General features: G+C 37.3%; 1 protein-coding gene across 1 annotated transcript; it reads left to right on the top strand.

Annotated features, from left to right (window-relative positions):
• The first annotated feature begins 1,162 nt into the window (after positions 1 to 1,162).
• Positions 1,163 to 13,561, top strand: LOC103146817 (roundabout homolog 3-like). Its single transcript, XM_016677899.1, has 8 exons — positions 1,163 to 1,318; positions 1,788 to 2,084; positions 8,543 to 8,812; positions 9,803 to 10,105; positions 10,810 to 11,094; positions 11,173 to 11,277; positions 11,352 to 11,380; positions 13,216 to 13,561. The coding sequence occupies exons 1-8, from the start codon at positions 1,273 to 1,275 to the stop codon at positions 13,243 to 13,245; spliced, it is 1,365 nt and encodes a 454-aa protein (XP_016533385.1). The 5' UTR covers positions 1,163 to 1,272; the 3' UTR covers positions 13,246 to 13,561.
• Positions 13,562 to 16,926: the final 3,365 nt, after the last annotated feature.

Raw genomic sequence — 16,926 nt, 5'->3', positions numbered from 1 at the left:
TTTTGCTTTACAACTCCTTGATTTTAATCTTGCTGAAAGTCTCATTGACTCTGTAAACTCCTTTTCTTTTTTGTGATTAGAGGCCATTATGGTGCATTTCATGTAACAGTAACTATAAACATTGTAAACCTGACTTTGTCCACTTCAGCCATTAACGAACAGCAGAACATTTTAGCACAGCAGGTTTCTGGTCGTATCAAATTATCATTTTGCTGCCCCCTAGTGGTAAAACTAAAATATATCAGCTACACATTCTTTGTCAGTAAATCGTTTCATGTTAAATAAGTAGATATTTACAAACGTATAATTGTAATTCTGTATTAAGAGTAACAGTTTTATTCCTCCAGTATTTTTTCATTGTTTGGAGGTTTTGACTGAGGCAGTGGTGAAGCTGCCTGCACTCTGATGTCCTGCAGTTTTGAACGCATCATTTGAACGGAAACGCCTTTCTGATCAGACCGACATTCAGCTGTGCGGCTTTGATGACGTGTTAAGATTCAAACATGTCAGACTTTAGTATTGTGTAGTTTTATCTTTCTAACATGATTTCAAAACAGATGAATGGTTTGCTGATGTGTAGAAAAATATCATGGAACCACTGATATTTGGTTGTGGTTCTCTGGTTTATTCGCTACATTAAAGGACATCTGTGTGTGAAAGTTGTTTACTCACTACACATATTTACTATGTTACTGTAGGACGATGTAAATGTGTATTTTATTCTCCAGAATATTTTTTGTTTGTATTTAATTAAATGTGTTTTTTAACTGGTTCCTCATTTTGCTGATGTTGCAAATCCAACAGCAGGTTTGGGTTTAAAGTTAAACAGATTCATATCACAAAGACTTCAGATCTGTAAGAACAAAAAGTAGTTATTTTTAAATTCTGTAGCACTTTTCTGTGGTAGCCATCATGCACTGAATGAAAACTAAAAACATCAGGACAATAACAGAAACAGCTGATTTCTGAGCATCAAAATATCAAACTGAAGTCGCATGAAAAAAATGATGAGTCATTGTTTTTCAGTCAACAGATAATTTCATAACATCTTAATAATCTGGAGGTTTGTGTTTCCATTTTTCATTCCATCTCTGAACAGCTTCCCTTTGTGGTCTGAGTTCATCATCGTTTTCTACCAGCAGGTAAACATTTTGAATTCTGCTGTTTGTTTTGATCTTTTCCACAGAAACTCAACCACAAAGAGGAAATAGATGCACTTCTACTTTTATGTGGCTTTAAAAGAGAGGCTTGTGTGAGGAAGTCAGACGAACAATGTCTCTCCTTGGAGCGCTGTTCATTTTTGTGCTTCAGTTTGAAGGTAAATGGCTTTTTATTATTACTTTAAGTTGTAGTTTATGGCAATAGTTTGACATGCATTGGAGTTTAAAAAGTTATTGTGTTTAATGGTCACTACTGACAAAGAGCAAAAACAAACAAAAACCAGAAGCTGCTTTCAACTGTATTGCAATAATTCTGGACTTTGCAAAGATGAGAGCAGAATTTCTAACAGAAAACATGAAAACATGCAGGATCAACAACAAACATGCACTGCAGGGTTACAGTAAAATTAGCACTGAAAGTATAATTTTAAATAAACACTGTCAAAACGTCAGAGGGAAACAAATGACCTCGAGTTGTTAAGTTAAGCTGCTGAGTGATTCTCTTAAACAGCTATTTGAGAGCTGAAACAGCGAGACTTCCCATCAGCTCCCATTTCATATTTCTGATTGTTAAGCATCTGCAAATATTAGTCTGAATAGTCCTTTAAAACTTTTATTTTTTTACAGCAAGTGTCTGTGGTATATCTAGAGCGGAGATCTACCATCCACTTGGGGAAGACGTAGTTTTGTTGTGTCGACTTCCTCAATCTGACCCACATGTTGGGGTTAAATGGCATCATGATGGAGAAACTCTTGTGTCGAACGGGACGATGATGGACGCTTCGTCTCGAGGAGGAAGGCTGAGCGTGAACATTTACGGATCTCTGATCATCAAGAAAGTTACGGCTTCAGATGCTGGAGTCTACACATGTCAGTTTCCAAACTCCATCAGCGTTTTGGACAATGTGCTGTGTCTTTTGTCCAGTGAGTATTTGATCACCTGCACTTCAGTCATTAATCACTCCTGTAAATCCATAACTCCATTTCATATGAACCCACTCCGCCATTTTATCCCATCATATTCTGAACCATAAATAAACCCATATAAAAGCCGATAGGTAAAAGATACAATGAGGATTAACAAGAATGAGTTTGATTCTTGAGCTTTCTGCCACCTTGAGTGAGTCAAAGATCATCTTTAAATGTTTGTGGCGATAAGGTCGCCTGTTTGTACTAACAGGACAGAAATCAAAGGAAAACCTGAGTGACGTTGGCGCCTCACCTTCTGAAAGTGGCTGTCGGTCAACTCGACTACATTTATGCTGGTTTATGCAGCAAAATATTTTGTTTGTGCTGCTTTGGCTTTGAAGATATTAATAAAAGGTTAAAGGTCATGAGACCAACCAGTCTCCCCACTTTATGAAATCAAACATTGTGCTACATTTGTGCAGCAAAAACTTTCTTTTATATTGTTTTTTTTTTTTAAGACATTAGGAAATGTTTCCTGAGGTCATGAAAGGTCAACCAGTTCTCCCACCTTCTTCAAGTTACACAAAGTTAGTGTTGGTCAACTTGACTACATTTATGCAGCAACATTTTTTTGTTTGTTTTGATCTGGCTTTGAACATATTATGACTTTTAAATGAAAGTTGTACTAACTGGCGCCCGGTGAACTCGACTAGGTTTACGCTGGTTTGTGCAGCTATTATTTCAAAGATATTAATAAAAATGTTCTCCAGGGGTCATCAGAGGTCAACTCCTCCCCATCCCCACTCACATTTGAAAATAAATCAATTTGGTGTCAATCACCTCGACTAAGTTTGTGCCGGTCAGTAAAGGTTTGTGTTTGCACACCTTTCATCCACGGTGCAGAACCTGAGGAACTTCCTGCTTCAGGTTCCCCACACTGCTGTTTTATCCTCCACTTTGCTTTATGGAGAGACGGCTCAGTTTCTGCAGGCAGCCTCATTTATGCACTACAGTGTTTCAACAACAAAGCTTGTGTACAAACAAGAGGTCTCACTCTGTCTCAAACTTTAGTTTTGCGTCTGGTGACTCAAAGCAGTAAGAGTGTCCAGAAATTTAGCTCAAAAGTGGAGATACTTCATAGAATTAGTAGTCAAGTGACAATAAAAGGTAAAACTACTCGCAAAACCTTTTTTTCTAAAATGTTGTCAAGTCCATGTAACTGAATAAATGTAACTAATTACTATCCAGCCATTCAAAGAGTCTTAAAATGTTTCTCTCTCCTTGTTTCAGTCTCTCCATCGCCACCAGATTCTGAGTGTAAAAAGAACAAAATTATGGATTTAAGCTGCTCTCTGATTTGCAACGCCTTCTCATGTCGAGAGGGCAGCTTTGTCTGGCTGAATGAAACTGGACATGTGTTACAAGAAAAGAAAGATGGTCAGAACGTGGATGCAGGCTGCAGTTCAGTTCTCACTGTGAACCGTCTGATGGGAAACTACCGCAGATACGGCTGTCGGTTTGTTCAGAAAGACCGGGTCAAAGCAGAGCTTCACTACACGCCTGTCTTCTCAGGTAAATGATCGTTGTTCTTCATTTGTAAGAAATGCTGCGTATGTCAATATTTAAAATGTGTCAGATTAGTTTGAATTCGTGTCAGAAACCCAGATGAAGCGACATTAAAACATGTTGTTCAGATTCCACAGACTGGCCCGTTCTGAGCTCCGTCCTGCTGATTCTGCGCGTTGCAGGACTGATCCTGATGATCTGTGTTGTTGTTGTTGTTTACATCAGAACCAGAGGTGAAAAACTTTACAGACTCATAAGAACATGCATCAGAAAATATGAAATCAAAATGATACCTGCCCTCTTGCAGGAAGCAAGAAGCCACTGAAGGACATCAATGTGAGTAAAAAAAAGACTTTTGACTTGATCCTTTTTTCACCTTGTTGCCATGGAAACTTATTTATTTTGACAGCTGTGGTCTGACAACTTAATATTTATTTCTCTGAGCTTTTTTTGCAGGAAATACAAATAATTTCCTAATAATTTCTTAATAAGATCAATAACTGGTTCAGTGGTTATAATCTAGTCGGTAGCACTTACTGTGCATATTTGGGTCAAACATTTCTAGACTTCTTTGAACCAAAAATAATAATAATACCCTGTGAATAAATTCAGGGTCAGGTTCTTAAAATGTGTCTTTTGCCAGAACATTATTTCTGTTTTTATTCAGTGAGATTTCTTTCTTTTATCTCAGGTTCATTTTGTCTGCAGAGACGGCTCTCTGAGCTATGAAAACATTGGAGTCTGTTCTTCTACTGTCAGTCACTGAACTTCACCACAACAAGCTTTACATATCAGCTTTGACTATTTAAAGTTTTTAATGCTGCATTACTATTTAAATGTTACAAAGCTAATAAATCATAGGAGGATCAGGTGAAGAGACAGAAGTCCTGAGTAAAAATGTTTGTTTCAGTCTAAATGTTGTGGGGAAACTGCAGGACAGGAAGTAGAGGAAGAATAAAGTGAATGTTGATCTACATTAGCAGTAAAAAACTCTGAAAACGTTTCTGTGTACTGGAGCTTGTGCATGAAAGTGAAAGGTTTATTTTATTTATCATGTCATTGTGTTTTTTCCTTCTTACATTTTTAACACTTCTTTGTTTAATGTGATGCTTTTTAACGTGTCCTATCTCTGTTGTCTTGTTTTCATGTAAAAAAACAACTTTAATTTACTGTATGCATGTATGATACAACTAATAAACTTCCAATATCTTTAAATACCTGCTTATTAATGGCTTACAAATATTTCATAGCTTAGTTATGCATTTACTATTTTTAATTATGTCTTATTGTAAAAAGTCTTAAAGTGGCACCAAAAAAGATTTTTAATATTTTTTTCTATTAGTCATTACTAATTATTCTTGAAATACTGACTTTCCTCTGCATGGCATGCATCAAACTCGAGGCCCGTGGGCCACATATGGCCCGCCACAAGATTTCATGTGGCCCTTAAACCTGTAGAAAAAGAATCTTTAAGTTAATATTGTATGTATATATCAATCAATCAATCAACTTTATTTAAAGACGCAAAAATAGGTCCATAGAGTAAAAGATAAAAAACAAAAAAACAAAAAAGCAAATATACAATAATAAAAAGAAAATTATAAATACAGTAATCACATAACCAAGTCACTGAATTGCCATAAGGCTACATCGCCAGTGAGTCCACATTTTGGACTTACACCTGACTGAACTTCGTGAGATGTCTATTAGTGACAAGATAATGTTGTTTGTGGAGACACATAGCCTCGCCATGAACCTGTACATAAGATGTCGCAACACAGCATGAAAAGTGGAGACCCCGACACCGATAAATGTCTGACTAGCACTGGTCCATCTCGGCATCCTTAGCAGCAGCCTCATTCCGTCATTGTAGGCTACCTTAAGCTTCTGTAGAGTACTTTGTCTATACTGCCTCCAGAGGTGAGCAGTATACAGTGGGGTACAGAATGCCTTAAAGAGAGCCACTTTGACTGGGACAGAACACATCCGAAACTTACGTAACAGCATGTTAGCTTGTGCATACACTAAACGCCGTTATCTATTGATGTCCATGTCATCGGTTAAATCATCAGTTATATAGTGACCCAGATATTTCACAGCAGTACAAACTCTAAGAACAACACCCGATAAGAAGAAATCTGGAAGTACCAACTTCTGATCCTCCTTGGTCCTTGCAATCATAATATTACTCTTCAGTGCATTGTACTGAATGTCATACTCCTGACCGTAGTTTGAGCAGGTCCTCAGTAGTTGTTGAAGACCAGCAGGACTGAAAATAACTAAATCATCGGCATACATAAGATGGTTAATTATAGTCCCACCAACAACACAGCCTGTCCCACATTGTTGCAACCAATTTGATAAATCATCCATATATACATTAAACAGAAGAGGAGACAAGACACTACCCTGTCTAACCCCATTACTTATTTTAAAAGGGGCTGACACACAATTACCCCATCTTACATACATCAGCTGATGCTTGTACCAAAAAGATAAAATCCTGACAATAGATCCAGGAACCCCTCTGTTATGTAGCTTGTGAAATAACTTGTGCAGGAACGGCTATTTATTAATATTTTAACAGCATTTTAATAGTTTTATAAACGTCCCGCCTCAAACGGCCCATAAACACATCCTTGATCTTGATGTGACCCAAAATGAAAGTGAGTTTGACAACCAGCTTTCCATCAAGTTATCAGAAAACATCTAAAACTCATCAGATTAATTTTGACAGGAAGGAAAAAGACACGAACTCAAACTTTTAAACATGATTAAAATGCAAATATAGTTTGTTTAAAGTTGAGTTTTTTAAAAATAAACCAGCTGATAAATTGACTTTTGATGAAATATAAAGCACTTCTGTTGGATAACTTGTTTGTTTTCAGTCAGAAAGCAGCACATAAAGGAGCAGTTAATATTTTGATCATTTCCTGTATGAGAGCAAATCTATCTGGAAACTAAAGAAAAGTTTTTTTCTAGCACCGAATAGAAATCATCTGTGGTGGACTTGATGTTAAACAGTCTGGATTAAAGCTGAATATACTTGACGATTTTGTCTTTACACTTTTTTTAAATATTGAAACATTGATCAGTGATTAGTGTCGGAGTTTTGAGAACGTGACAGGAAACAGGAAGCTGATTGCAGTCTCACTTTTTCTTTAAGCTGGATCCTCTTTAGTTTCACTGGAACTGATGCTGCTTAACCCAAAAAGCAAACAGTTAAATATTTTTACAGCACATATTATGCACAATGTTATCCTACACCATATGTTTTTGGACTTTTAGGATAGATTATTGTACAGTTAGTTTGTTTATTGGTTATGATATGTGAGAGTACTTTGGAAAAAGTAAAAAACAAATCTTGGTGCCAAATGAAGTGTTCCTCCAAAAGGAATGGGGAAAAGACGTAAAGGAGGGAAAAAAGTAATTTGTTTGTGGTTCAGCCAAAATCACCATGACAATCAAATAAATACTGATGAAGATGAGTTGTGGGGGTTGGCTGAACTCATCAGTCAGTCGGTCACAAACAGGAAATAAGAGAAACGTCTTCAGATCACAGAGACGCTGCCCAGCGATCAGCAGCTGTAAGATGGCAGCTCTGGGATTTCTTTTCCTCTTTGTTCTTCAGTTTGAAGGTAAACATATTTTACTCCAAGTGTTTGATTATAATTTTAGATGTCTTCATTCAATTCAGACTTCAAATGTTAAAATTTGGAAGTTTATCAAGTTCAACAATCTGTTTATTTGAAGGAAACTGGTTCTGGCGAACTTTTTTTATGAAGAAACCAGCAAAAGATTTTAATTTTCAATAATGTTGATTTCTTAGCCATATTCTCTCCTGTCTCTACAAATATTGTCAAACTTATTTTAATGTACATCTTTTATTTATTTTTGTTGCAGCGAGCATCAGTGCTATGGCGTTTGGGCATTTCTTCTGTGGCCGTGGGGATGATGTGGCTTTGCCGTGTTCCACTTTTCAATCTGACCCACCTGTCAGGGTTGACTGGAGCTTCGGTGAAGTCACCCTGGTGGAGGACGGGTCACTGGTGGAGGCCTCGTCCCGAGCTGGAAGGCTGAGCGTGAACCATGAAGGATATCTGAACATTAAGAGAGTCAGGCCTTCAGATGCTGGAAACTACCGGTGTTCCTTTAAGAACATCCTTTACGTTAGAGATTTCCGGCTGAGTGTTTTGTCCAGTGAGTATTCAACCACCTAAACCTCAATCATTCTGCTTATGAGCTTTTAGAACAGATCTTTATCTCCTGTTTCATGCTGCAGATTCCCACAGTCGGGTCAAACTCATAGTCATACCTCCATTAGATACACACACCACCAGTTTGTCCCGTCACATTCTGAAGCATTGCTAGCCATTAAAATCAGTCTATAAAAATAAAATGTGGCAAAGATAACATATTGAAAACACAGTTTCTGACGTCTCAGTTCCAGATATTTATGGAGTTTAGTGGCTGCCTTAAAACTTATGCAGCAACAAAATCTTTTTTGAGGCAGGCATCTTCTTAAACATCCAGTCAGTCTTGGCAGATTGCCGTTTGTACTGAGCCAGGTTCTGGTTCTGCTGGACGTTTCTTCCTGTTAGAGGAGAGTTTTCCTCTCCACTGTCGCTACATGCATGGTCAGTATGAGGGTTGCTTCACTTTCATTTCCTCCTCCTGGCTGCATTATGCAGATTCGGTTTAGTCCTCTTCTTATTTTGGTCAGGCAGGAGTTTCATTCTGTGGAGTAAAATGAATAATGCTATAAACTGAGTTTTACTTCTGATGAGACTCAATGCTCAGATTCAGGAGCTTTTTGTCATTATGCAAACAGTTTTATATCACAAACATTAAAACAGAAGCTCAGCAGGGAAATAAGACTAAAGTTTGTTTTTCTCTCCTTGTTTCAGTCTCTCCATCTCCACCAGATGAGTGTAAAGAGGATCAAATCGTGGATTTAAGCTGCTCTCTAAGCACCGACAGCTTCTCGTCTCTAGGGGACAGAATTGTCTGGCTGAATGAAACTGGAAATGTCCTGCAGACAAACAGAGTCGGGCTGAAAAGAAAGGTTTCAGTCCTCACTGTGAAATGTCAGATGGGAAACTACAGAAGATACACCTGCCAGTTTGTTCAGAAAAACGATGTCAAAGCAGAGGTTCACTACACCTCTGTCTTCTCAGGTTAGTGACACATATTCATCGTTTTCCATGTATGAACTGCACTGCTGGAAACATCAACCAAAGCTTTCATTTGCAAAATGAGTGAAGATTGGATTTATTTAGATTTGATGTCACAAACGTCTGAAAATGGGACAAAAAACAGGATGTCTGATTTTCAGCGTTGATTTGATTTCTTTATTTGTTTATTTATTTACTCATTAAATAATTTATCAACATTTCAAAAGACTTAGAGTTTGACCGAAGCATAAGTTTCTTTGTGTGCTACTCATCAATTTAAACTAAACTGCCTCTCCATAGATATACTAAAAAAGCATTAGAAGTCATTTAAACTCATAGTCCTATTTTATAATATTTTTTGTAATAATTTTTTGGAAATCCATAATGATCTGCACACTCATAAGTCACATTTGCATCATTCCACAATTTAGTTGACAGCAGACATTTTGAGCTTTTTTTAGCTTGTTTTGTAAACATGCCAATCATGTTTTCATCCATTTAATGTAAAAAATATTAATACCTCAGCAGGTAGTAAGCTTATTTTTCTTCTAAACATTATTTGCAATATTTTAAAATCAACATTTCATTGCAGCTGATTTAAAAAACTGGATTTGTATGTTAGTAACCATGGTAACCAGCCTTATTGATGACATGCATCACTCGTTTTTGTAAAAGAACTATATTAACTATAATATACTTCCTCACAGTAGCATGTGTAGAGAAGTTTAAATGAACAATAAACTATATCTAAAGCCTTATAATTTTATATGTTTTTACACTTATACATTATTGTCTTTGCAATCTTATGCTGTTGATATGTTGTCTCCTCCACAGTCTCCATATTAATATAGTTGATAATCTTACCACAGAAGAAGAAGACTGCAGTTTGAGAGAATTGGCAAAATAAAGTTTATATGAAGCAAACTCTCTCCTGTCTCTACAAATATTAGGATGTGAATAATCATGTTTGTTTTTTTTTTTGTTTTTTTGCAGACAACGTCGGTTTTAAAGTGGATGATGTGTCCTTTCATGGACGTGGGGAAGACGTTGTCCTGTCTTGTCCGCTCTTTCAGCCCGACCCGCATGTCGGGGTTAACTGGAGCCGCGGCAGAAATCCTCTGTCTCTGGTGGAGAACGGGACAGTGATGGAGGCGTCGTCTCCGTCTGGACGGCTGAGCGTGAGCAGGGAAGGGTCTGTTGTCCTCAGAAAGGTCACGACCTCAGATGCTGGTCACTACAGATGTTGGTTCCAGAACCACATTGACGTTATGAATACTGTGCTGTGTGTTTTATCCAGTGAGTATTTTTAACTTGTTTTTCTGCTTCTTAATTGGCTGAACTTAGCAGCAAAATATTCTTATTTACAGCTAAGATGAAGATTATATCAGTTTTTACAGGAAGTTCTGTTTAGCAAAACGATGCTCACCAGATCGTCACTCTGAAGGTTCAAAGAGTGAAACAAAAAAAGGTTAACGTTGGTCTAAAAATAATCAGTGAAGTCAAGCAAATACTTCAATCAATGCATTTATGAGCATTTAGAAGTTTTGCTTCAGAAAAAGTTTACGTAAATGCCAAACCTGTCATGAACATGTTTAATACACCCATAGATCCATCTTAATCTTAACTCTACGGCCACATTTAATACCTGCAACGTTTCTAGAGGGGTTAATGTTTCCTTTTTTATATTGAGTTTCAGTATTGATCCAGAGCAGCTTTACTTTTTACTTCTGCTAACACACTGAGACTTTTTGGCAGTTTAATAGTGTAATTATTAGAATTTAGTTTCTACTGCAGTCAAAAGAAAAATAACAACTCTAAGATTTTTTTATGTTTTAAACATTATTTTAATGTGAAGAAAAGTCACACCAGTCCTTTTCCTTTTAGTCTCAGCACTAAACCTTTTGAGCCATTTGTCATTGAAGAGTAAAAAAAATCACGTGTTGAAACAAAAATTCAGCAGGAAAATGAGATAAATGTTTGTTTTTCTCTCCTTGTTTCAGTCTCTCCATCTCCACCAGATGCTGAGTGTAAAAATTATCAAATCGTGGATTTAAGCTGCTCTCTGATGTGCATCGACCTCAGCTCATGCCCAGAGGGCAGCATCGTCTGGCTGAATGAAACCGGGAATGTGCTGCAGGAGAAAAAGGTCGGCTTGGAGGGAGACACAGGCTGCGTTTCTGTCCTCACTGTGAACCGTCTGATGGGAAACTACAGGAGGTACAGCTGTCGGTTTGTCCGGCAAGGCCAGGTCAAGATGGAGGTTCACTACACGCCTGTCTTCTCAGGTAAATACTAGAAGACATGATTTATTTAAATTCGTGTCAGAAACCCAGATGAAGCGACATTTCAAACATGTTGTTCAGATTCCACAGACTGGCCCGTTCTGAACTCCGTCCTGCTGATTCTGCGCGTCGCAGGACTGATCCTGATGATCTGTGTTGTTGTTGTTGTTTACATCAGAACCAGAGGTGAAAAACTTTACAGACTCATAACAACATGCATCAGAAAATATGAAATCAAAATGATATCTGCCCTCTTCCAGGAAGCAAGAAGCCACCGAAGGACATCAACGTGAGTAAAAACACCAAATACTTTTAATCAGGCTGGCCTGATTAAAGAAATGTGGTTTTGGGGCCGTCTAGTTCTGCTAACACTGTGGACCGGCTGCAATCAGCAGTCCGATCATTAGATCATTAACACTCCTGCTATAAACTATTGGATTTCTGGCTGTTTACATTATATACATATATAATAGGACACATTTATTGGCCAACTGATTAATCGACCAGTTGATTTCTGGGCGCCGATTTCCTTAATTTTGTGGGATCATGATTGGCCGATACTTACACATGAAGCCCATCTTATCCCCTGATCTTCATCACCAAAGGTTTATAAATCAGCCTCTGTCCTCTTCTGCTCTGCAGTGAGAGGTTTGACTGACAGACCAACCAGGTCAGGTCTGCATGTTTACAGTTAACAATATTCACCCACTGCTGCAACTCAGTGACTTTCTTGCTACATTTAGCAACATTTCAGACAAATAAATTTTATATCAGCCAAAATCAAAATCAGCAGCTCAGCTTTTTAAAGATCGGTAACCAGGGATCGGCCAGAAAACTGCAATCGGTGCAGCTCTACACACATATTCATGACAATCTATGATTAAATAAATATTTCTTAAGTGTAACTCCAATAGCTAAAAATGTAATTTATACCAGGTTAGTTTTTCTCCCCTGAGAATGTGGACCGGTACCGGTACTGGACTGATTCTGAGCCTTCAAATGATTTTAACAGAAGTTTCACATAACCTAGAATGTTTTAGCCACAAAATGATTATTATACTCAACAGCAAACAACAAATCCCAACTACAGCACAGAGCAGCTCATCGATGTAGCAGCCATGTAGCCTTACGTAAAAACATTTTGCTAGATAATGTCAAACATTGAGAAGTTTTAATTATTGTTATCAAACGTTATCAAACTCGACATTTTGAAGCCAAAAATACCTCAGAGATATACAGAACCACCATGAGAATAAATTAATCTAGAGTTTAAACTCTGTTTCACACAAACACAAAGACGCTAGCATAAATGTTTGGCCTCCAGGTCGCTATCAAGCTAATTTTCTACTAGCAGCTTTACTAATCTTTACATTACATCACCAAGGCTCATTAAAACAAACCTTCATCTTGGCTTTTTCTATTCTTCCTCTTTCTTTTCTCCCTCCCTGAAGGATAAGTCCTTTTTTGAGACATTGTTTTGCTAATTTAACTTCTGACCAGAGCTTTGGACGTTTGGATGCTCATTGCAGCTCATATTTTACCGGCGAAGCGTGCAGTACCTACCGCGGCCACCAGGGGGCCCCCAAGAGCAATTATTGTTTTTTTCTTTTTATCAGTAAAATAATTTCTACATACATTATAAAATATATATTATTGTAAAAACAAAACACTGCATAGTGAAATTGTGTTTTTGATATGACAGAAATTACTAAAAAAAATTAAAAAAATCAGCTCCACTGAGAGGGCCCCTTGGTGGCCCCGGGGCCCTCCTTAGTATGATATGCCTTGAGCCGGCCCTGCTTTTAATGCTTAGAAAAACAAAATGGCAGCTGGGAAAATTTAATTCAATGTAATTTTCTTTTTTTTTTACTTGTTGCCATAGCAAGTTATTTTTGATAATTGTGGTTTATGACAGCTTAACATTTATTCCTTTAAGGTTTTTATCTTTGAAAAATGTTTTATCACAGTAAAAATAGTTACTTTGTGTATTTGGGTCAAACATTTCCAGACTTTATTGAACCAAAAATACTTTGTGTCTGGAAATAAATTAAAATGTGTCGTTTGTTCAGTTATAATGCCAGAATATTATTTCTGTTTTTATTTAATGATTTCCTTTTATCTCAGGTTCGTTTTGCTGCAGAGGCGGCTCTCTGAAAACATCGGAGTCTGTTCTTCTCCTGTCAGTCACTGAACTTCGTCACATCAGGCTTTACATATCAGCTTCGACTATTTTAAGTTTTTAATGCTGCGTTACTTTTTAAATGTCACAAAGCTAATATATCTAAGGTTTTCTTTTTTGTTGTTGTTTTGGACAGAAGAAACTGAGGCAGATGAACCAACCTGTAATCTCTCAGGTCAGGAAACCTGTTAAAACTGATTGTTGTTGGTTGTATGAATGTATAACAGATATATTCATGCTACTGGCGATGAAGACGCCCTGTATTAAATCCAGATATATTAGCATTTAGCTGCTTTGTATTGAATCTTTAATATTAATCAATTCACTTCAGTTTTGCTTCTGTTCAGTTGGAGAAAATTGTGGCACATCCACACATGTATCTATTCAGTGCTTGGATGGGTTCAAAGGTCACCTGGTGACATTATGTAGAGCTGGCAATCGATTGTTAATCTTATCTCCTGCTCTATCCTGAGCTATTGGGAGCATATAGAAATAAAATAAGAGGGGTCCTAGGATTGGACCTTGGGTTTCCCCACATGTGACTTCTGTCTGCTTTGAAACACAAAAATAAAAACTCCTTCAATGTGGAAGATGGACTGGTTGAGAGCAGAGCTGAAAGTAGCAAACAGGGGGAAGAACAGCTGCTGCTTTAATTAAACCAGTAACAAAAAGGAAATGACAGAACTGGCTCTCTTAAAGAAACAACAACAAAAACCCAAAAGGCATCATCTAATTTTGTGATAATTCAGCTCCCAATGTAAAAACAAAACAACAATGCTTGATATGAAAAAAAAATCTAAAAATAATTATGAGAATTTTTCTTCTTTGACAGTTTATGTAACTTTCTGTATCTTGTTGCCATTTTTTCTAGAGAAAGGTTGAGTAATTTCAACATAAATTTTCCACTGAGTCATTTTTCTCCATTTTGTCGAAGATCTATATTTACATGCAACTATTGCTCTATTCTATTCCACTCCTCTGACTGTGAGACACCAGAGCTCATTTCTAAAACATTGTGTTGGATTTATATTAAATAAATCGTGTGTTTTAGCATACACATGCACAAAACACGGCAAATAACTCCAAATTTCTAAACAAATCCAGACTTTATACACCAAAAGACAATTTTCCTTTTATAAATCCCAGCTGCACCTCAGTTTGCTACAATTCAACCATAAATGTTCAATGCAAAGAACCTCATGGATGTAGAGGTGCATTTAATGAGAAAAGAGCAAGTGATCCATCTTAAAAACCTGGAGTTAATTTGCTTCAAAGAATAAAATTAAGTTTATCCAAGCAGATATGTTACATTTATTAAGTTGCCATGTTAAACAAATACAAATAAAGTAAGTTTGACTGAATTAATCTGATTACATTTGACAAATTAACTCAATTTCTTTTAAGTTGGAGCTCTGTTTTCTTTTTTCAGTGAACATTATCTCCCCATGTTGATCATCTGTGCAGATAAATGAGTCGCTTTACACAATTTTTACACTTTTATTGTTATTCTGATTCAAATTGGTCTGATAAATAAGATGATAAACTGGATGCTGGTTTTGGAGCTGCAGGATGTTGCAACTCATTGGACTTCCTCTTTCAATGGAAGATTAAACAAATTTACATTTTCAGACTTTCTACTACACTGGATGATGAAAAGCAAAATAATGTCTTTAGTTGGTTGTTCGTGTTTAATGTCTATTATCATAAATTTGTTCTGCAAAACAATCGGTCCATATCCTGTTTAGAAGGAGTTAACGGTATGGAAACCACATGACGTCATGCGTGGTGGGTGTTGCTTTATTCATACTAACTAAAAGAAGGAAGTTACATCGTCTTCACTTGAGGCTGAGAGAGTTGAACAGCGTCCGGCGGCCGCTGGACTGACAGGAAATGGCCAAACTGGAGATATTTCTGCTCTTTGTGCTGCAACTTGAAGGTAAATATTTAACTTACATGTTGAATGTTGATTAATAACCTTAGAAGGCATTTTCAAAGCCACATCAGTTATATTATAAAATGAAAGTTATATAAATTGGATGTTTCATGTAGAATTAAAATAAAGTACAAAAAATATGAATCAGACTCCACTGCTTTCAGCTGATGTAAGCATAAAAGTTTCAGATTTTGTCTTTTTCTGTTAAAAGGTATCAGTGGAGATGCATCTAATGTCTATCGCACCGTTGGAGACTATGTTGTGTTACCTTGTGTTGGTCCATCTTCTTCATCGTGCCGCAGTGTTATATGGCTTTATAATGACATTGTTGGCAGCCTGACTAAGTCCAAAGTCTTAGATGGAAAAATTAACCAGAAGTCAGTTAATGCTGCCAGGCTGAGTTTGAACACTGACTGCTCTCTGGTCATAAAGAGCATCATTCCTGAGGATGCTGGACGTTATACCTGCCGGAGAGGAAACACAGACAGCGTAGTGTATCTGAATATTTTATCCAGTAAGTGTTGTTTAGTTACATGTTTTGCTAATTTCAATGTAAAATGCACCGAGTGTGTGTGGAGAGGCAGGCATCCTGGGATGGCCTGCAGGATGAAGAACCTTCTCAATCTGGTTTTTTGTACTTTATTAAAATAACTATAATACTTTAACATAGTAGTCATGAAGTAAAAAGTGATTAAAAATATCTACTGATATATAATATATATTCTGCCATCTTGTTTCATTTCAGTCTCTCCATCTCCACCAGCTGGTGATGCAGCAAAGGATGGAAATATAAATCTACAATGTTCTCTGTGGAAATATTTTACCCGTTGTTTAAATAACAGATTCGTCTGGGTAAATGACGTTGGAGCTGAACTAGTTGGTGAAAATGTCTCTGACCAGAGGACCAGTGCACAGATCCAGTGTGTTTCCTCTCTGACTGTGAAGCCTCTGAATAACAGATACATCTGCCAGTTTTTTGAGGGAAACACAACGAAGATAGAAGCTCACTACACAGTTTTATCTACAGGTAAGGGACTTTGTGTCTTTAAGTATTAAAGGAATCCAGCTGCATCTACCTGTTTTAGCTGAGCAGATGTCAAGATGTGAACGACTTTAGTGTTTTTAAGCTGACTTGATCTGCAGACGTTCAGCTGCTTCCTCCACTGAGGCTAATATGAACCAGACATGAAACATCTCAGTTTACTGTCTGTTCTATGTGAAGATAAAAACATGTTATGAGTCTGTCTCAGCGTGTTGGAGAGAAGATGCTGATTGGATGAAAATGATCCAATCAGGTTGCTGCTCCGTCTCCTCCTCAGGCCCCCCCGCCTCGTCTCCTCTGAGCTTCATCATGTTGACTCTGAAGATCACAGGACTGATCCTGATGGTTGGACTCACTGTTGGTATCATCAGAACCAGAGGTGAGGAAACTCAGCTACCATGGAGACAATTTACACACTTTAATCACTTTATTCTGTTTTTCACTGCAGGAAGAAAAAAGCCTCAGAAAGACATTAAAGTAAGAGAAAAAATCATGATGAATACATTCATAGACCTTTTATATGTAGAGTGGCTGTTAGAAAATAGATGGATGTTCATTTAGTGTCTGTATCAGTTTCATCCAGTTAATCTCTGCTTGTATCTCAGGTTCGTTTTGCTGCTGATGACGACACAGTGAGCTTTGAAAATGATGGAGAACGTTCTGCTGCCGCCGCACTGCACT

The sequence above is a fragment of the Poecilia formosa genome, unplaced genomic scaffold, assembly GCF_000485575.1.
Source record: "Poecilia formosa unplaced genomic scaffold, Poecilia_formosa-5.1.2 Scaffold168, whole genome shotgun sequence".
In the NCBI taxonomy this organism is placed as follows: Eukaryota; Metazoa; Chordata; class Actinopteri; order Cyprinodontiformes; family Poeciliidae; genus Poecilia; species Poecilia formosa.
The sequence above is the reverse complement of the archived record's forward strand: the minus strand, read 5'-3'. Positions and strand labels throughout refer to the sequence as shown.